The sequence below is a fragment of the Misgurnus anguillicaudatus genome, chromosome 17 (genome assembly GCF_027580225.2).
Source record: "Misgurnus anguillicaudatus chromosome 17, ASM2758022v2, whole genome shotgun sequence".
NCBI lineage: Eukaryota > Metazoa > Chordata > Actinopteri > Cypriniformes > Cobitidae > Misgurnus > Misgurnus anguillicaudatus.
Genome location: NC_073353.2, coordinates 7,226,835 through 7,248,848, shown reverse-complemented (window position 1 = coordinate 7,248,848; position 22,014 = coordinate 7,226,835). Strand labels below are relative to the sequence as shown.

At 40.7% G+C, this 22,014-nt stretch overlaps 2 protein-coding genes across 4 annotated transcripts in view; one reads left to right on the top strand and one right to left on the bottom strand.

Annotated features, from left to right (window-relative positions):
- stac3 (SH3 and cysteine rich domain 3) overlaps nucleotides 1-22,014 on the top strand; it is a 36,591-nt gene that overhangs the window by 7,389 nt on the left and 7,188 nt on the right. For all 3 annotated transcript variants that reach the window (XM_055216095.2, XM_055216093.2, XM_055216092.2), the window contains 4 exons: nucleotides 2,058-2,155; nucleotides 2,908-2,968; nucleotides 3,044-3,141; nucleotides 3,260-3,326. In XM_055216095.2, the coding sequence (XP_055072070.1) occupies nucleotides 2,058-2,155; nucleotides 2,908-2,968; nucleotides 3,044-3,141; nucleotides 3,260-3,326 (324 nt within the window). The remainder of the gene's footprint in view (nucleotides 1-2,057; nucleotides 2,156-2,907; nucleotides 2,969-3,043; nucleotides 3,142-3,259; nucleotides 3,327-22,014) is intronic.
- LOC141350234 (uncharacterized) lies at nucleotides 17,128-21,563 on the bottom strand. Its single transcript, XM_073854895.1, has 2 exons — nucleotides 21,479-21,563; nucleotides 17,128-21,065 (listed from the first exon to the last, which is right to left on the bottom strand). Exon 2 carries the CDS (start codon nucleotides 20,466-20,468, stop codon nucleotides 19,416-19,418), a length of 1,053 nt encoding a protein of 350 aa, XP_073710996.1. The 5' UTR covers nucleotides 20,469-21,065; nucleotides 21,479-21,563; the 3' UTR covers nucleotides 17,128-19,415.

Sequence of the window (22,014 nt, the reverse complement as noted above, 5' to 3'; positions counted from 1 at the left end):
GGTACCTGCGGGACGTTAAAGTGATACATGCAGGACGTTACAGTGATACATGTAGGGTGCTACAGTGATACATGAGAGATGTTACAGTGCTACATGCTGGCCGTTACAGTGATACATGCAGGATGTTACAGTTCTACATGCGGCACATTACAGTGATACATGCGGGGTGCTACAGTGATACATGAGAGACGTTACAGTGCTACATGCTGGCCGTTACAGTGATACATTTAGGATGTTACAGTTCTACATGTGGGACATTACAGTGATACATGTGGGGTGCTACAGTGATACATGTGGGGTGCTACAGTGATACATGCAGGACGTTACAGTGATATATGCAGGATGTAACAATTCTACATGCGGCACATTACAGTGATACATGCGGGGTGTTACAGTGCTACCTAAGCGACGTTAAAGTGATACATGCAGGACGTTACAGTGCTACCTGCAGGACGCTACAGTGCTACGTGTGGGATGTTACAGTGCTACCTGCAGGACGTTACAGTGCTACATGCTGGCCGTTACAGTGATACATGCAGGATGTTACAGTTCTACATGCGGCACATTACAGTGATACATGCGGGGTGCTACAGTGCTACCTGCGGGACGTTAAAGTGACACATGCAGGACGTTACAGTGATACATGCTTGACGTTACAGTGCTACATGTGGGACATTACAGTGATACATGCTTGACGTTACAGTGATACATGTGGGACATTACAGTGATACATGTGGGGTGCTACAGTGATACATGCAGGACGTTACAGTGATATATGCAGGATGTAACAATTCTACATGCGGCACATTACAGTATTACATGCGGGGTGTTACAGTGCTACCTGCGCGACGTTAAAGAGATACATGCAGGACATTACAGTGCTATCTGCAGGACGTTACAGTGCTAAATGTGGGATGTTACAGTGCTACCTGGAGGACGTTACAGTGCTACATGTGGGATGTTACAGTGCTACCTGCAGGACATTACAGTGATACATGTAGGGTGCTACAGTGATACATGAGGGACGTTACAGTGCTACATGCTGGCCGTTACAGTGATACATGCAGGATGTTACAGTTCTACATCCAGCACATTACAGTGATACATGCAGGTGTGTTACAGTGCTACCTGCGGGATGTTTAAGTGATACATGCAGGACGTTACAGTGATACATGTGGGACATTACATTGATACATGTTGGGTGCTACATTGATACATGCAGGACGTTACAGTGCTACCTGCGGGACGTTAAAGTGATACATACAGGACGTTACAGTGATACATGTAGGGTGCTACAGTGATACATGCGGGATGTAACAGTGGTACTGCAGGACGTTACAGTGCTACCTGTGGGACGTTAAAGTGATACATGCAGGACGTTACAGTGATACATGCAGGGTGTTACAGTGCTACCTGCACGACTTTAAAGTGATACATGCAGGATGTTACAGTGCTACCTGCAGGACGTTACAGTGCTACATGTGGGATGTTACAGTGATACATGTGGGGTGCTACAGTGATACATACAGGACGTTACAGTGCTACCTGCAGGACGTTACAGTGCTACATGTGGGATGTTACAGTGATACATGTAGGGTGCTACAGTGATACATGCGGGATGTAACAGTGGTACTGCAGGACGTTACAGTGCTACCTGCGGGACGTTAAAGTGATACATGCAGGACGTTACAGTGATACATGCAGGGTGTTACAGTGCTACCTGCACGACTTTAAAGTGATACATACAGGATGTTACAGTGCTACCTGCAGGACGTTACAGTGCTACATGTGGGATGTTACAGTGATACATGTAGGGTGCTACAGTGATACATGCGGGATGTAACAGTGGTACTGCGGGACGTTACAGTGATACATGCAGGATGTTTCAGTTATACTTGTTCATGTGTCATAGCTCAACATAGTGTTTTGTCTGATCAGACATTGCGATCAGTCTTTAGTGTGTTGCACACTGTGTCATTTTAATAATGTTTGTTAGCTACTAACTAAACTGATCAGCAGAAAATATTTTGTTTATTAACTGATCTTTCTTTTTTTAGTCAATAATAAATTTGCCTTGCGCTGCAAAAACTGCAAGACAAACATTCACCACTCGTGTCAGTCGTATGTCCAGTTCCAGAGATGCTTCGGAAAAATAGTAAGATGACAGCACAGTCTTAATCATTTCTTATTTTCATTACTTATGAATATATTGCGTTGAATGGTACTGGTGGAGAAGGAATACAGATCATTTAATTTTGGCTTTGTTTTATTCAACGTATGATCTTGTGTCACAACATAATATTTGGTTACCTCAATAGAGTTTTATATAGAGTACTGTGCACAAGTCTTAGGCCACCAAGATGTGTTCTTTTGTAATGGTATAGTAATCATATATAATTATTTCTCTTTATTCTCTTTATTAAAATACAACCTACATACAGAAAAGGTGTATGTAGTATTAAAAACAGTATAAAAGTATAAGCTGAAGTGTTAAGTATTTTGAGTTAACTCCCCTTACATTGAGCAATAGCAAGATCTCTAAAACAAAAATGAAATTATTTCTAATTCTAATCGAATGACTTTAGGACTTCAGTTTTCTTAAAAAAGCTCAAGATGTGTTTTGTGCCAAGAGGTCAACATAATATACTGACTGATGCCTGAAAAAGACATTTAGTTCTGAAAATTGATTGTTTTCTAATTTTGTGTACATATTTGTTCTGCTTGTATCTTAATAAAAAAATATGGATGGACATTAAAACTTTGCTAAAACAACAAAGCTGATGATGGTGGCCTTAGACTTTTGCACAGTACTCTACAGTATGTTAAGGAATAAATGAATGAGATCTGTCTGGTGTCAGGCACTGGAGCATTGTACACCTGCAGTAATATCTTTACCTATCTTCTCAGCCTCCTGGGTTCAGACGGGCGTATAGCTCTCCTCTCTATGATCAAGAGATCAATAACCCAGGTGAGTCGGACTCTGTATCTGATATATGAAGACAATAACAATGAGGCTCATAGAAACTTAAGTGCTCGTGTTTAGGTCAGCAGAACCGAACGGACCCGGTGTTCGACACACTGAGAGTGGGCGTGATCATGGCCAATAAAGAGAGGAAGAAAGGATCAGAAGACAAGAAGAATGTAAGTGTCTCTTTTCATCAAACATCTCAGAAGATCTTGAAGAATGTTACAGAACTTTATTATTTTTTATTACTATTTATTACAACCCAGGTCTTATGAATGTGATTCTGTTCTATAGATGATGATGATGATGATGGAAGAGGAGGAAGCCCAACAGCCAAAAGAGGACGAAGAGGTGGTTGAAGGTACGTTTTATTCAATTCAATTCAATTCAATTTTATTTATATAGCGCATTTCACAATACTCAATTGTTTCAAAGCAGCTTTACATTAATAGAAGCAGTAAAAGCACAGAAAAACGACAGATAGCATAACATAATACACACTAGCATAAGCAGTCAAATTTGCTGCGGCTATGACGCGACATTATGAGCGAGCATATTACTAATGTAACGTCGAGAAGAAGAAGCTAAGTTAAGCCCAAGCAGGCTACCTCCCCGGGGTAAAAAACCCGCCAGGAGAACTAAAACAAAAACCCTAGGTTGTTTAGCCGAGGAAATAAAAATAAAAGTCCTAGGAGGGAAAAACCCTTGGGAGATATACATGTATATACACACATATTAACGGATAAGGAGCTTAAGCGGAGATTAAGCAGAGATTAAGCAGAGATTAAGCGGATATTAAGCGGGTCCTGCCGGTGGTCGTTGGTCAGGCATCAGCTGGGCATCACATTGAAGGACGACCAGTAGATCAGAGGTGTGCCGACTTCCACATCCACCGGAACTGGGTCTGTTTGTCCCATTGTCCTCAGGGTCAATGGGACCCAGGGACGAGACAGGGAGAGAAAAACAAAATCAGATTAGCGTAGGGGCCGTTCACATGTAATGCAAGTGTCACACAGTGATGTGGTTGAATCAGCTTAGTTTCAGACAGACTAACTATTGCGGCATAATTATATTATCCACAGTTGAGGATTTTGCAAATTGGGGGCCCACTGCGACGGTATATATGGTAACTAAGGGTCACCTTCCGATTTTTAAGAGAAAATGAAACCTGTCGACCCGTTTGACTAAGGCCTGTAACCCCACTGTTGTCGTTAATGCAGGTTCAGTGGCAAACGGGTCTATATTGCATACTATTTACAAGATCACGAAAAAATGCCAACATCGCAACCTGACCATACGTGTCAACCCGTTTGACTAAGGCTGGAGGCCCCACTGTCGTCGTTAATGCAGGTTCAGTGGCAAACGGGTCTGTATGGCATACTATTCACAAGACACAAGAAAGCGCCAAAATCGCAACCCGACCATACGTGCCAACCCGTTTGACTAAGGCCGGAAGCCCCACTGTCGTCGTTAATGCAGGTTCAGTGGCAAACGGGTCTGTATTGCATACTATTCACAAGACACAAGAAAGCGCCAAAATCGCAACCCGACCATACGTGTCAACCCGTTTGACTAAGGCCGGAAGCCCCACTGTCGTCGTTAATGCAGGTTCAGTGGCAAGCGGGTCTGTATGGCATACTATTCGCAATAGAAAGAAAGCGCCAAAATCACAACCCAACCATACGTGCCAACCCGTTTGACTAAGGCCAAAAGCCCCACTGTCGTCGTTAATGCAGGTTCAGTGGCAAACGGGTTTGTATGGCATACTATTCACAAGAACACGAAAGTTCCAAAATCGCAATCCGACTATAGGTTAAGATAAGATTTTTATTTATTTATTTGGTTGATCTGTGTTATGACCGCGAGTGCTTTGTTCCGTACAGATAACTATTTCGAGTTAAGTACTTTTACTAGACAAATTATGCGAATGCTTTGTTGAAGAGAAAAGTTTTAAGTCTAGATTTAAAATTATCGACTGTGTCTGATTCTCGGACATCGGTTGGTAAATCATTCCAGAGCTTAGGGGCTAAGTAGGAAAATGACCTTCCACTTTTAGACACTTTTGATAGTCTGGGGATAATCAAGAGACCAGAATTTTGCGACCGTAGTGTGCGTGATGGATTGTATTCTGATAGTAATTCTCTAAGATATGAGGGTGCTAGGCCATTTAAAGCTTTGTAGGTGATTAGTGATATTTTAAATTGTATGCGATATTTAACTGGTAGCCAGTGTAAAGATGCCAGAATTGGGCTTATGTGGTCATACTTTTTAGATCGAGTAAGTACCCTTGCGGAAGCGTTTTGAACTAGCTGAAGCTTGTTTACTTGATTTGCATGGCATCCCCCGAGTAGCGAGTTACAATAGTCTATTCTAGAGGTCATAAAAGCATGGATAAGCTTCTCTGCGTCAGATGTAGACAGTATATGGCGTATTTTCGAGATATTTCTAAGATGGAAGAATGCTGTGCGGCAGACGTTGGCGATATGACTATCGAAGGATAAGTTGCTGTCGAACATCACACCTAAGTTCCTAACCGTGGAAGATGGCACCACAGTGCAGCCATCTATGTGCAACTTGTAATCTGACATATTATGTTTGTAGCGATTCGGTTCAATAATAAGTATCTCTGTCTTATTGGAGTTCAGCTTAAGAAAGTTATGTGCCATCCAGTCACTAACATCGCTAAGGCAGTCTGTTAGCTTAGAAAACGTGTGTGTTTCGCTGGGATGTGAGGAGATGTAAATACTGGGTATCATCCGCATAGCAGTGAAAACTTATGTTATGTTTCCTGATAATGTCTCCTAGAGGTAACATGTATAACGAGAACAGGATAGGACCTAAAACCGATCCCTGCGGTACACCGTATTTAACCAGGGAGTGATATGACTCTTCCTCGTTTACATAAACAAAGTGATAGCGATTGGTTAGATACGACCTAAACCAGGCTAGCGCCTGACCACTGATACCAACATAGTTTTCTAGTCTATTGAGTAAGATTGTATGATCTATTGTGTCAAAGGCTGCACTAAGGTCTAATAATATAAGAATTGAGATTTCACCACGATCGGATGTTAATAGGAGGTCGTTTGTAACTCTAAGCAACGCTGTCTCTGTGCTATGGTGGGGCCTGAATCCTGATTGGAACTTTTCATATGTACTATTATTTGTCAAGAATGTGCGTAACTGGCTTGCCACTACCTTTTCTAATATTTTCGAAAGAAAAGGGAGATTTGAGATTGGTCTAAAGTTATTAAGCTCTCCCTGATCAAGCTGCGGTTTTTTAATCAGCGGTTTAATAACTGCTAGTTTGAAAGCTGTTGGAACGTATCCTATTTCTAGCGATGAGTTAAAGATATTTAGAACCGGGGTTGACACTACAGGGAATACCTCTTTAAGCAGTTTTGTGGGAACGGGGTCTAATATACAGGATGATGATTTGGATGATGTAACTAGTCTAGAGAGCTCATCTATTGTAGTAGGTTTAAATGAATCAAGATGTTCGTATGGTAGTCTAGTGTTAAGTGAACTAACGGGTTGAGTGGTGGCTGCCTGGGTAGCTACGATGTTTTCCCTTATAGCCGTAATTTTGTTAGAAAAGAAGTTCATGAAGTCGTTACTATTGTGTTGAAGTTTACTACTGGTTTCTGTTTGTTCTTTATGTCTAGTCAGTTTTGCAACCGTGCTGAAGAGGAAACGAGGGTTATTATGATTCTCATTTATAAGCTTGCTAAGATAGGTAGATCTGGCGGTTTTAATAGCCTGTCTGTATTGTTTAACACTCTCTTTCCATGCTGCACGCCATACCTCTAACTTTGTGCTTCTATAATTTCTTTCCATTTTCCTAGTTGCCTTTTTGAGTGCTGCGGTGTGATGATCATACCATGGAGCTGGCGGTTTTTCTTTGATTCTCTTTTTTCGAATGGGAGCAACGGCATCCAATGTGTTAGAACAGACATTGTTTAGGTTTTCTATTACAATATCTAGATCGTCAGAGTTATCTGCTACATGTTTAATTTGGGACAGGTCTGGAAGAGTGCTAATAAATCTATCTTTAGTGGTGGAAATTATTGTTCTGGCTAATCTGTAGCATGTTGTGGATTGACTGATCCTATCTAGAAGTACAGTGTATGACACAAGGTAATGGTCAGAAACTGCATCACTCTGAGGTGATATTTTGATGTCATTAATATTGAGCCCGAGTGACAGAATTAAGTCTAATGTGTGCTTACGAGAATGCGTTGGCCCTGTCACGTTTTGTCTAATATTGAGAGAATTTAGAACATCCATAAATGCACGTCCTAGTGCATCTTTTGGGTTATCCACATGAATATTAAAATCACCAACGATAAGAGCTTTATCTACAGTGACTACAAGCTCAGACAGGAAATCTGCTATTTCTTTAAGGAAATCTGCATGGTGGCCCGGAGGTCTATAGATTGTAGCTAAGGCAAAAGAGAGCTGTTTGTGGTTACGATCGGTTATTTCCATATTTAACAACATTAGTTCGAATGATTTAAATTTTACTTCAGATTTTTGGTTTACTTTAAAAATTTTGTTGTATATTGTAGCTACACCACCCCCTCTCCCCTTTAATCGAGGTTCGTGTTTATAATAATAGTCTTGTGGGGTGGATTCGTTTAAACTAATGTAGTCGTCTGCTTTAAGCCAGGTTTCTGTTAAACAGAGTGCATCTAAGTTTTGGTCTGTAACTATTTCATTGACAATAGGTTCTTTATTGGTAAGCGATCTAATGTTAAGAAGGCCGAATTTTAACATTCGAGGTTCATCCGTTAAAGTATTGTTTTCTAATTTTATATTAATCAGATTTGTACCAGATGTGGCAAGCGGTGCTCTGTATTTATTTGTTCGGGGAACAGATACAGTTGAAATGTGTTGATATTCTGGTAAGATTGACTCGAAGTGCTGGGATATAAGTGATCTTGACATATCACGGCAGCTAACAGATGGACGGTTAAGCCGATCCGTCTGTTGTCTGACTTGTACCCTGGATAGTCAGACTGTATTCGAAGTAAGACTATTGGTCAGATTTATAGAGAGAATCGCCCTTCCTTCCTGAGATGGATGGAGGCCATCTCTCTTTAGCAGGTCAGGTCTCCCCCGAAAATGCTTCCAATTGTCTATAAACCCTACGTTATGCTGAGGGCACCATTTTGACATCCAGTCGTGAAGAGACAATAATCTACTGTAAGTTTCATCCCCCCGGTAGGCGGGGAGGGGACCAGAGCATATTACATTGTCTGACATTGTTTTAGCAATTTCACATATCTCTTTAATATTATCTTTGGTGATCTCCGACTGGCGGAGTCTGGTGTCATTCGTGCCGGCGTGAATAACAATTTTAGAAAACTTACGCTTAGCATTAGCCAGCACTTTAAGTTTTGATCTAATGTCTGAAGACCTGGCTCCCGGTATACAATCGACTATGGTGGCTGGTGCCTCAATGTTTGCGTTCCTAAGTATCGAATCTCCAATGACCAAGGCACTTTTAACAGACGTCTCAGTCGCTGTGTTGCTTAGAATATCGAACCTGTTTGAAATTACCAGGGGGATCTTGGGTGGGCACCGGAAACGACTTTGCCGCCTGACAGTCACCCAGTTAGTCGGCCCCCTTGACTCAGATGATGGAACCGAGCTATGTGTATTACGTTTAACACTAGGCGCACCCGAAACAGTGTTTGTAGCATTAGCGGTATTAGCGTTTGTAGCATTAGCGGTATTAGCGTTTGTAACATTAGCGGTATTAGCGTTTGTAGCATTAGCGGTATTAGCGTTTGTAGCATTAGCGGTATTAGCGTTTGTAGCATTAGCGGTATTAGCGTTTGTAGCATTAGCGTTTGTAGCATTAGCGGTATTAGCGTTTGTAGCATTAGCGGTATTGCTGTCATCAACTAGCGTTTGGATGCGCGCTTCTAGTTCTGCAATCTTCTCCGTCAGCCTTACTACTTCAATACACTTAGCACAAGTAAACCCCTCTGTGCTGATGGAAGAAGCTAAACTGTACATGTGGCAAGTAATGCAGGTTACAATAACAAGTGGAGTCTTACCGCTTTCATGTTGGGTGATGGCGTCTTCGGTCACCTGGACGCGGTCCGTGAATATAACACCTCATGCATTCTAAAAAATGCTGGGCTGTTTTTAACCCATGCTGGGTAAATATTGAACAAAAAACACTGCTGGGTTGTAATAAATAGTAATAAAAAGTAATAAAGTTTTTAAAGGATTCAAGTGTTAAACAAATAAGGATTAATAATTTCAACCTCACGCACATTTTTTCATTGGAATACACTGAAATACATCACTTCTGGTCAGGGTATTGCATGATGTGTAGCAGGGCCGTGCAGAGACCATTGGAGGGACAGGTGCTCAAAGAATAAAAAGGGCACTTCGCTCGCTGACACGCAAGCACACAACTGAAACAAATAATAAAGTAATACAGAATAGAAAGATGATAAGTCTAACGTTTTTTCTTTATTTTCCTTGCAAATAGAGTGAGACAGAAAAATCTATATAGACTGAGTTTTATATCTATATATTTATGCATTTGGCAGCAGCTTTTATCCAAAACGACTTAAAGTGCATTTCATTTAGTGTTTGTGTGTGTCAACACAGTATATGCAGTTTTGAAATTATATGATATTATATATTGCATTGTTACATTAAGATATTATTACGTTTACAGGCTTGTGTTTTTGTTGTCATATTTAAAATATAATTCTATTCTATTCTAATCCTGTTCGAAATTTGTATACAAAGAGAGTAGCCTACATATTTTAGTTTTGAATCGTGTTTGTGTTGTGTTTTGCACACTTTGATGCCTTGATGACAGGACAATAAAATAATGACATTCATCTCTCCTTTCATTCATTTCATGAAGCCTCTAGTACTTTCTTTATTTTCAGGTAAACTAAAACTGGTTGCAAAGCTGGAGAGTTTTTGACTGAGTTAATAATTTAGCACGAGTATGGCTATATTACCCAACATCAGCTCCCATTGTCTTTTATCAAAGGCGAGTCCAGGAATCGTAAATTCAATATGATACAAAAAGTAAGAGTTTTTTTTACCGTATTCATCGGATCTTGCTCTTCCAACAAACTCCGCGTGACAAGTGGATGACATTAGAACAGCGCGAGAGCGATTTGAAATCAAACTCCTCCGTATGATTTCCCGAATATTTCTCGCGGTACTTTGATGTCATGTGCGTTTCGATTCTTGCATTGCTGCGTGAAGTTGAGCACACCTACAAACTCGAGACAGCTACCTGTATGAACTCCCGGCAGAGAACGTCCCTGCCTTTGCTTCATCCATTGTTTTATATGGGAAGAATGTTTTATTTTCAGCGTGAGAAATACAAGGTGTGCTGTCGTGTGAACTACCTGAAATGCGTGTCGCCCGCCAAATGCGTGAGACTTGAGAGCCCTGTTTGCATCTAACGTTCTAAAGATGTTAATACACACAGACAGCAATAAACAAAAGCTGTGCATGCTCTCCTCACGTTGTTCTTGTAAAATAATAATAATATAACGAGCATACCGCTTCGGTTCAATGCCGGCTCGAAGGGGATCCTCCCTGTACTGCGCACCGTGTCGTGCACGTGTGGGCGCTGCTGCGCTGTGAGCTTTCCCTAAAGAGATTGTCCAATAAAAGGTCAATACGTCATCATGTGACTAATTTTATTTGCAGCTAAATTATTTTTTATTAATTTTACTAATAGTTAGATTGGGCAGGCCTTCACAAAAGGGCATTTAATTGCAAAAAAAATGCCTTGACAAAAAGGGCACTTTGGTCATCCAGGGGTAAAGAGGCAGGTGCTTGGGCAACCACCGCCCCCCCCCCCCCTCTGCACGTGCCTGCTGTGTAGTCACACAAGTTCACAATTTTTGACGAATTCAACCCTCAAAACGGATCCAAAAAATTATGCATCCGCAGATGGTCGGCACCTCACGCATCCCCTTTGCGACTCTCCATAGGGAATGACTTTAGGTTTATCGGCCGTCGCTTGTTGTGTACAGTGGAAAGGCGGCATTTATGTCAAATGGGCCACGTATGAAATTAAATGGCTTCTGATGTCGTATAACTGGTCGGGTGTTCTGTTAATCACTGCGGATTTGGGTTATCAAACAGGATTGTGCATGACTCTGCAACAGGGAACGCTAAACATGAGCACAAACTTGAACACAACATTTAAACTACAATGAAAGATGCAAATGAAGCTATATAGTAAAACATGTTTTTAGAAGATACATTTTAAAACAAACATAGAAAAGCAATAGGTTATACATATAAGGAAAATTGAATGACGCCATTAAAATTATTTAAAAAAAAAAAAATACTACAGGAAACACTGTTATTGCAGATAGAAATGGGAATATGTCAATATGTAAGTTATGGTTGAGATGTGGCTGCTCAGTTCTCTGATCTTGTTCAGTGGTATGTAGATGTAGGCCATTGTGTTCAAGATATTTTTAGCAGGTAACAGCTGTGTTTCATTTGACTCATGTATTCAATTAAAACATGTCACCAGTAAATAACTGGTAATTTTACAAACTCTCTTACTGGTAAATTGGCAGCACTGATTTACAAAAAAAAACATGATCTGTTAACTGCAATTTACCATTTAAGACTGTATGTGTGAAAGGGACTAATGTGTGTGTCCCTTGTCAAACAAGTTCACAAACCAAAAAAAGACTGACAGTCTATAGGCCACAGGGGTGTCAAAATCTGGGAGTGATTTTCTGTTTTAATATTAACGACAGAGAGAGCAGCAGATTTAATTAAGGGGTTCGCACACCGGCCGCGCAGCTCATCGTCGCGCCGCGTCAAGTCGCGCCTAGGACAACTCGGAGGTATTGTAAACCGGAAGTGCACATTAAATAGCGTGAGCTTCGTCAGATAGCGTCTACTTCAAAATGCAAAATATACGTAAGCAGCCAATGTTAATCGTTAATGATTTGGGGAACTATGTGAGTGGCGCTGTGTGGCGCGACAGGGATTTGAGCAACTTCCTGAGTTGTAGCTGGGCGGCTCGGACAGCTGCCACCTGACGGCGCCGGTGTGCGTATACTCATAGAAAACGATGTGTTCGAGTTTTTTAGAACGGTGCTGTGCGGTGCGCCGCTGGGCTGCGCATTCTGTGTGCAACCCCCTTTAGGCTACTGTTAATTTAAGATCCAATATACTAATAATCATACGACTGTATGCATTCAGTTAAGACATAACCAACAACATTAATATGAGCCGTGTATGTTTTGGTGATGAACTTAAAAGCACATTTAATCAAGGACTTTGCTGCTGTAACTTGGCTTCAGCAGGCGTAGTGATATTATGCACTACCCAAAAATAGTCCCCTGCTATTGAAAGTTACTAAGGGGACTTTTTTTTGGGCTGCTGCGTAATATCATTGCGCCTGCTGCAGCCATGTTACAGCAGCAAAGTCCTTGATTATTACGCCAGAATGAGAGTATAGTTCCTAACCATATCTGCCTAGAAAATCGCAACTTTTAATTTTCTGTCGGTTTTAGTACACAATGTCACTACAGAAGAGTCAAGTTTTAAATAGGAAAAATATCCAAACTCTTTGGTTATTTTTTAGCGCAATGCTAATGGACTAATCAAATTCAATAGATTATGCTAAGCTATGCTAAAAGTGGTAGCGCCAGCCCCGGAGATCAGCTGAATGGATTCCAAAAAGGAGCTGCAAAATTAGTATTTTTTAAAAAATGTGGAGTGTGCCTTTAAAGACGCTACAGAGTCAGCAGATCTTGTTGCTGCCGGTAGATCATTCCACCGTCGTTCGGCAGCATAGTGCAGGGATTGAGAGGGTACGTAAGGCTGTACAAGCGAAGGTAAGGGGGTGCTGACCCAGTGGTGGTTTTAAAGGCCAGGAGCAGAGCTTTGAGTTTGATGCAAGCTGCTATACACTCTAAAGAAAATTGGTGCTAAATAGGCATGCTGAGATGCAGGCAGAAACCGTGGGATCATCAGGGTGGAACGACAAGTGGAGTTGATTGTCATCCGCATAGCAGTGGAAGGAAAAGCCATGTTTCCGAATGACATATCCCAGGGATGTCATGTATACAGAAAAGAGCAGTGGTTCAAGCACTGAGCCTTGCAACTTACCCTTCCTTCCACTTCTGAAACCTGTAAAGCAATGTTGGCAGCACTCATGCGTCTGTTTTTGAAGCCAGCACACCACAAGGACTCAACTTTTTTGATCGACCCTTGCGAGTTTTGTTGAAACAGTCTTGGAAAACCTCTGTATGACCCTGGCTACTGTAATGTAAATCAGTTTTAGTTTGTTATTGATCTTCTTTTAGCATTGGCCATCTTTTTGGAGAGCACCAATTTTGTAATTCTCAAATCCTCAGAGAGTTTTTTTGCCATGAGGTGTCATGTTCAATATCCAGTGGTGGTCAGTATGACAGAATTGTACTCAAAGCACGCTTCGCATTAGGTCCTGATCACACTGTCAGGGCTTATTTTTGCGATAACAACCTGCTGCATATACATTATCCCTTACATAACACCAATCTAGTTTTACATGTCTTCCATGCTCTCTTATGAAACACCAGTGCCATGCAACAGCCAGACGGTGTTAAGAGTCAGTCATCTCACTTGATAAACACTAATGCTAAAACAACAAGAACGTTTCCACCTATTCACAGACAGTTCAATAGTGTTTGGCAGTAACCCACTTCCATCTTCCAAACGTTTCCAAAAACTGATAAGGGTTCAGTTTTCACCACTTGGACATGAACCTTATGAGAAGCTCTGAGAGCTGGACAAGACAGCACATATTTTTGGAATATTAGATGACAGTTTACTGTATCAGCCTCAGTATAATAATTCCCTTGCACAACAAACCAAACACATATACAACTGAAATACTGACAACGGCATTATAGTTAGATTTATCTCACGTTGCATCAAATATTTATTTATATGTGTAACCAACCAGACCTGGCCGGTATTTAAATATATAAGTTAAATGCCACAGACGATAATAGCAATGATCACTTTTACAAGCAGTTTTATTTATAATACAAAACTTCTAATTCCACATAACATGATAAAATATTTAAAATACTATGGCAAACCTCATGATGTAGAAAAATATTTACACTCTCATGACAAAATCACAGGGCTCCTTAAAAGGCACCACTGGAATTGTGAAGGATAGACAACCACTGCAATGCAACCCCACTTCAACACAGCAATCACAGCACACAATAAAAGGTGCCACGTCACAAGAATATCCCACCACCGCACCAGTGCCAGTCGCACCCACAAGGGAAGCCCCTGTGCTGCCGAGAGTCAGAAAGGATGAAAACTACAAAGAGAAGAAACAAAATTAATCATACATTTCACAAAAATAAAATAAAAATAATAATAATAATGAATAAAAACCCTCAAATCATTACACAAATACTAATAATAATCATAAATCACTTATATAATGAGAAAGGGGTAATTCACCACAAAAATCAAAATATAAAATAGTAACAATAGTCGTGCTCGACCTGTAAAACAAACACTAAATATGAATTCCTTAAATCAACCCTTAAATTAAATTAGAGGTTTTACCAAATTAAGAAAATACCTTAAAAATATATCTGGATCTAAGAAAGACAGAATTAAAACCAACCGGTTGTTTCTTCTATTAAAAAGGAACCTACAAAACAACCTTTATGAGCAAAAACTTCTTTTAGCATATTAACAGAAAGACTTATTAATACTCATTACCTCTAACAAGCATTTCGCTCATACATCACTCATACTCTGTGAAGACTCTGTCGTCAGGCCAATCACCATTATCACGCACGGTTTTCTGAAAGATGACAACATCATAAAACACTTTTCTTTCTACCCCTTTAACCTACTAATTTCTTTATAAATTCTCATTACCTGAAGATCGACAAGCTTGTTTGTAGACCCGACAAATGAGGTGAAAGCAATCCACACTACTATAAGTCTATTTATAGTACCTACAGACAGCATGAAGCGCAAATCACTTAGTAGCAAATACTTGTATACATCATCAATGCATAAATGAAACGAAAGCGTGTTATGCTACTGCACACCCCATATAATTACACAAGCAAACACAATCAAGCACAAATTACCTTATAATAATGTTTGCTTGTTGGCCGAATCAATGAATGAAAGAGGAGGACACGCTATGCTACCGTGCGTCTATTTATAGTGCGTGCTGACGTAAACATTACGCTACTGCATAGCCTTATGGGAAATGCAGTCTCGAACTCATATCACCCCGTTACAATCCACCCCCTCAAAAGAAAACGACGTCCCGTCGATAAACCTAGGTTTCACACCCATGTTCTAAACAAACAACTTTGGGGATTGTTGGATGGCCTTGTCACAGGGAGAGCTCTTTGATCATTAGTACAAACAGACTGGGGAAGATGATATGGGTTCCGATGACATCCTGCAGTAGATCTCTGGGTATGTCTTAATCCACGATTACACTCTGGAGGTGGTAATACAACACTTGGAGATCTAGATAAAGAACTTTCTACACTTTCGTCCTGCAACCCTACCTCATCCATTGACTCGGATATAATCAATACAGACTCTGTGTTTGAATCAAGTTCTTCATCTCTCATATTCAGAGGTAGCCCTGGATCACAAGAACTAGGAACAGGACGCAACTCACATCGATGTATTCTTTTAACTGAACCAGTACCATCAGCTGGACATACAGAATACACTGGACCATTTGAACCCTGAACAACCCTATAAAGTGTTGGATCCCACACATCCTGAATCTTATTTCTCCCTCTAACCTTATGAGACCTTCGATACACTAACTGACCCTCTTGCAAAGAGTCATGATGCACCTTCTCATTATTTGATCGAGCACGTTGAGCTGCTGCGGCTTTCAAGCGGGCCCTAGCGCTGTTGAATATTTGTTCCAAATTCTCTCTATGTTGAACTATCCATGGTTCTCCACTAGGCTCCAGATTATCTTGGCCTAAAATAAACTCAATTGGTAGCTGGGGCTCCTCCCCAAACATAAGAACATAAGGAGAATAGCCTGTAGACTGATGCTCTGTAGTGTTGTAAGCAAACACCACTTGTGAAAGAAACTCTGGCCAATGATATTTCTTTTCAACAGGAAGTGTTCGCAATAAATCATGCATCGTTCTATTAAATCTCTCACATTGACCATTGCCTTGAGGCCTATATGGTGTTGTACGAGTTTTAACAATGCCATAGATTCTGCACAATTCTTGAATAATTTTACTCTCAAAGCATCGGCCCTGGTCGGAATGAATTTGCCTCGGTAACCCAAACAAATGAAACCAATGCTCAACCAACACTCGTGCTACAGTCTGCGCCGTTTGATCTTTTGTTGGTATGGCTTGAGTAAATTTTGAGAAAACATCAGTCATGACCAACACATTCTCAGTTCCATTGGATGATGGTTCCAACAATGTGAAGTCAATGGCCAAGATGTCCAATGGCCTTTCTGCTGTAAGGTGACCCATGAAACTTCGAACTTTCGGTCGAACTTCTTTTGCTAAAGTACAGCGCTCACATTGCTTGCACCAATTCTCAATAAACTTGTACATCCCGGGCCAGTAACATCGTGTTCTGACTAAGCTAGCGGTCCGCTCCACCCCCTGATGGCCGTGATCATCATGCAGGCTACCTAACACTTCTTCCCTTAAACACTGAGGTAACACTACTTGACGAAACTCCTTATGTCCACCTGGGGCCTGAAACCGTCTATACAACACACCATCAACCTTCATTAGCCTTTGCCACTGGCGAACTAACTCAGTCACTGCAGAAGGTTCAAAACTCCTCTCCTGTTGTGTTGGGGGCTTCTGACGCTCCCAATAGACCAAAAACCGACCGATGACTGGATCTAATTCCTGAAATTCCCTTAAACTGGTCTTAGATTGGAGGGGAAGAGCAGAAATAGTGTCAATGGTCAATATAGACTTTTGAGTGGTGACACATTGTCTTACCATCTCTGGAATAGGTGTGGTCACTGAAATCTCAGCCATTGAAGCTGTATATTGTCTGGACAATGCATCAGCATTGCCATTATATCGGCCAGGCTTATACTTCACCTCCAAATCAAAGTCAGAAAGTCCAACCCAACGCTGCTCCAATGCTCCAAGTTTAGCTGTCTGATACTGGCTTAAAGGATTATTATCAGTGTAAACAATACACTTATGCCCAATCAAGTAGTCTCTAAATTTGTCAGCTACGGCCCATTTTAGAGCAAGAAATTCCAATTTCATTGAACTATAGTTCTGCATATTGCGCTCAGATGGCCGTAAACCTCGACTTGCGAAGGCAATAGGTCTAAGCTTGCCCTGATAGTCTTGTGACAAAACTGCTCCCAATCCTTGATGGCTTGTATCCACTTCCAAAACAAAAGGTCTACTAAAATCTGCATAAGCCAGGATGGGAGCACTTGTTAACAGCCCTTTTAATGTTTGGAAGGCATACTCACAATCTTCAGTCCAGCTGTTCTTTAGACACATCTTTGATGACTTGCCTTTTCGATTAGAGGCAACTTCTGCAACTAAGCGATTCAAGGCACCTGCAACACTAGAAAAACCCTTAATAAACCGCCGGTAATAACTAGCAAATCCTAGAAACGATCGGAGCTCCTGAACATTCTCCGGTCGTCTCCAGTTTACCACAGTTGCCACCTTATCGGGATCAGTTCCTACACCTGCAGCAGAAACGACATGACCCAAATAATGGACTTCAGGGCAAAAGAAACAACACTTACTAAGTTTAATCTTGAGATTCTGTTGTCTTAAACGATGTAGGACTAATTCAAGACGTTGCAAGTGTTGATCTATAGAGGATGAAAAAATGATCACGTCATCCAAATATAACAACAAGGATTGAAAACTCTGATCACCAAAAATCCTCTCCATTAATCGCTGAAAAGTGCTTGGAGCATTACACAATCCAAATGGCATCCTATTAAACTCAAACAAACCAAAAGGTGTACAAAAAGCAGTCTTAGGCTTATCCGCTTCTGCTACCGGAACTTGATTGTAGCCACTGGCCAAATCGAGTGTCGAGAACCATTTTGCACCAGTCAACGCATCCAAAGATTCCTCTATCCTAGGTAAAGGAAAGGCATCCTTACGAGTTTTAGCGTTTAACTGTCGATAATCAACACACATTCGTAAGGAGCCATCTTTCTTTTTAACTAGCACTATGGGGGATGCTTAAGGACTGCAACTCTCCCTAATGACTTGGCCATCCAACAGCTGCTTAATATGAGCTTTGGCAGCCTCAAACTGGCTCGGCGGAAGTCTACGGTAGCGTTGGCGCACTGGAATATCATCCGTCAGGGGTATGTGATGCTCAATTAATGAAGTACATCCAAGATCGCCATCGTTTTTTGAAAAAACATCACTATATCGGGCTAAGAGATCCTTAACTAACCCTTGTTCGGATTCCGAAAGCCCTGGTAATTCCAAGTCAATGTCAGATTCTGCAGTAGAAACGGACATCTGAGATTGAACTATGACCGTATGTGTGTTACCTACTTTTTCAAAACAGAAACCCTGACATTGCGAAGGAATTAGTTCCGCCCTGACCAATGTTCCCAATCTAGTTTTTGGTTGCAAACTGACAGAGACAGTACTAACATTTATTACAGGGATCAGTGCAAAACCTTGATTTAACTGAACCAAAGCAGGGGAAATCAAAATCCCTGGTGGTAACCCATTATTTCCTGATTCCTGTGGTTCCAATAATGCAACTGTATTTTTGCAACCAAAACCTTTCGGACAAGAGGTCGGTACTAACCTTAACGTGCCTGCCGGAATCTGCAGTGGATAATCAGACTGCACTCGTACATGACCCACAAAGCTGGCTGTATGGGTGTTCTCGGCTCTCTGACACTCCAATAAGGCATCCTTCCATCCTGGCTCAGCTTGTTTAACTAAAGGTGCTGAAAACAATGCTGCGCCATGCTGTTCAAACAATTCACTATAACATTGGCCAATAACATTCATTCCCAGCAATCCTGGAGTGAGCACCCTCCCTTGATGCAAAACAGTGTCAACAGAATCTTTAACTACCAAAACACCTCTTTTCAAAATAGTTTGTCCCAACACTAACATATCTGTCTCAAAATACCCAACATATGGGATTTCTAGACCATTTGCTGCTTTCAACTGAAGCCAACTACATTCTTTAAGAACCTCTTCACCTAATGATTTAAAATGGCTATTAAAGAATGATTCAGTTATCGTAGTTACCATTGAACCAGTGTCCAAGAGGCAGGGAACAGTGACTTTCCCCATCTGAACAGTTACTGTTGGACACTGGCCAACCAAATGTTGTAAAACAGAAGGACATGCTGACATCGATGACTTTGAGCCATTACTACCCTTTTCTGTTGTGTGGCTCATGACAACAGAGGGTACTAGTTTAAAGGCTCTTCAGTTGAAACTTCACTGATATCAACTGTTAGTGGTCTAGAACTAACATCAATAGGCCAAGGCTGACGGCAATATCTGGCAATATGGCCAAGCTTATTACAGCGCAAGCATCTTCGAGTGTTCACTCTAGGAGAAGGGGGATTATCAGAGGTAGGCTTAAGTTCGTTAAGGCACTTAGTAATAGCGTCTATCTGTTTTTGCTGACTCTTAAGCATATCTTTAATTTCATTGAATTCAGTAGACTCCCCAAACCTATTTATTTTCTTGTCAAACTGAACTACTCTACCTTGAGTCTTATTACACCATGATTGTGGTACTAACGTAACAGTCGCTATTTCTCCTTTCTCCACCCACCTAATTGCTTCACCTCTTACATCTAGTAAGGAACAAGAAGGCTTTTGCCTCACAAATCGTCTGAGTTCACGTCGTAAAGTAACATCCCTTACATGCTCCACAAATTGATCTCGAAGCACCTGGTCATCGTTAGGAACACTGTTAGGATTACTACTTAAGACTGCATCCATTAATGACATTAAGGAATGGGAAAACTCCATAAGAGACTCTCCTTCCTGTTGTTTTCTCTCAAAAAATTTCTGCTGTAACTGCACAAAAGTTTGTTTACCATGATACATATCTTTTAAAACATTAAAAATAAGTTCTGGTCTCTCCCTCTGAGCAGCAGGACGGAGCTTTACCTCCATCCTTGCTTCCCCTCCTAAATGATCCAGTATAAACAATACTTGTTCCCTATCTGACCAACCTCTACCCTCAATACACATAGTAGCTTCCTCAATCCACTCCTCCACAGTCACGGATGATGAATCTGAATGTCCATAAAAACGTGGGCACTTTCTCTCTCTAGGAACATACAGCGCCCTGTGAAGAGACATTGGAGGAGTATTAGGGTTTGAGGAGGATGAATTTACAACATGTCCGCTGGATGGTAATGCTTGACTCCTCAATTGATCATTCAATGTTTGCAAACTACGCAGCTGTTCACGCAGGTCCGTTAATTCTTGCTGCAAATCTTCAGACATGCTGGAAAAGAGTTCAAAGAGAAGTCAAGATAATTCAGGAGGAGGCGGCTTCTAAGGGAATCAAGACAGCTATCTTCTTGCACGACTATTGCTACTAGTACATGTACCTGTTACTTACCAACAATATGTGGTGACCCCCCAAAAAACAATTACAGAATTAAATAAAAGGAAAAAAAGAGAAAGAAAAAAAAATCCTGTCCGACTACGCCAATTGTAACCAACCAGACCTGGCCGGTATTTATATATATAAGTTAAATGCCACAGACGGTAATAGCAATGATCACTTTTACAAGCAGTTTTATTTATAATACAAAACTTCTAATTCCACATAACATGATAAAATATTTAAAATACTATGGCAAACCTCATGATGTAGAAAAATATTTACACTCTCATGACAAAATCACAGGGCTCCTTAAAAGGCACCACTGGAATTGTGAAGGATAGACAACCACTGCAATGCAACCCCACTTCAACACAGCAATCACAGCACACAATAAAAGGTGCCACGTCACAAGAATATCCCACCACCGCACCAGTGCCAGTCGCACCCACAAGGGAAGCCCCTGTGCTGCCGAGAGTCAGAAAGGATGAAAACTACAAAGAGAAGAAACAAAATTAATCATACATTTCACAAAAATAAAATAAAAATAATAATAATAATGAATAAAAACCCTCAAATCATTACACAAATACTAATAATAATCATAAATCACTTATATAATGAGAAAGGGGTAATTCACCACAAAAATCAAAATATAAAATAGTAACAATAGTCGTGCTCGACCTGTAAAACAAACACTAAATATGAATTCCTTAAATCAACCCTTAAATTAAATTAGAGGTTTTACCAAATTAAGAAAATACCTTAAAAATATATCTGGATCTAAGAAAGACAGAATTAAAACCAACCGGTTGTTTCTTCTATTAAAAAGGAACCTACAAAACAACCTTTATGAGCAAAAACTTCTTTTAGCATATTAACAGAAAGACTTATTAATACTCATTACCTCTAACAAGCATTTCGCTCATACATCACTCATACTCTGTGAAGACTCTGTCGTCAGGCCAATCACCATTATCACGCACGGTTTTCTGAAAGATGACAACATCATAAAACACTTTTCTTTCTACCCCTTTAACCTACTAATTTCTTTATAAATTCTCATTACCTGAAGATCGACAAGCTTGTTTGTAGACCCGACAAATGAGGTGAAAGCAATCCACACTACTATAAGTCTATTTATAGTACCTACAGACAGCATGAAGCGCAAATCACTTAGTAGCAAATACTTGTATACATCATCAATGCATAAATGAAACGAAAGCGTGTTATGCTACTGCACACCCCATATAATTACACAAGCAAACACAATCAAGCACAAATTACCTTATAATAATGTTTGCTTGTTGGCCGAATCAATGAATGAAAGAGGAGGACACGCTATGCTATACCGTGCGTCTATTTATAGTGCGTGCTGACGTAAACATTACGCTACTGCATAGCCTTATGGGAAATGCAGTCTCGAACTCATATCACCCCGTT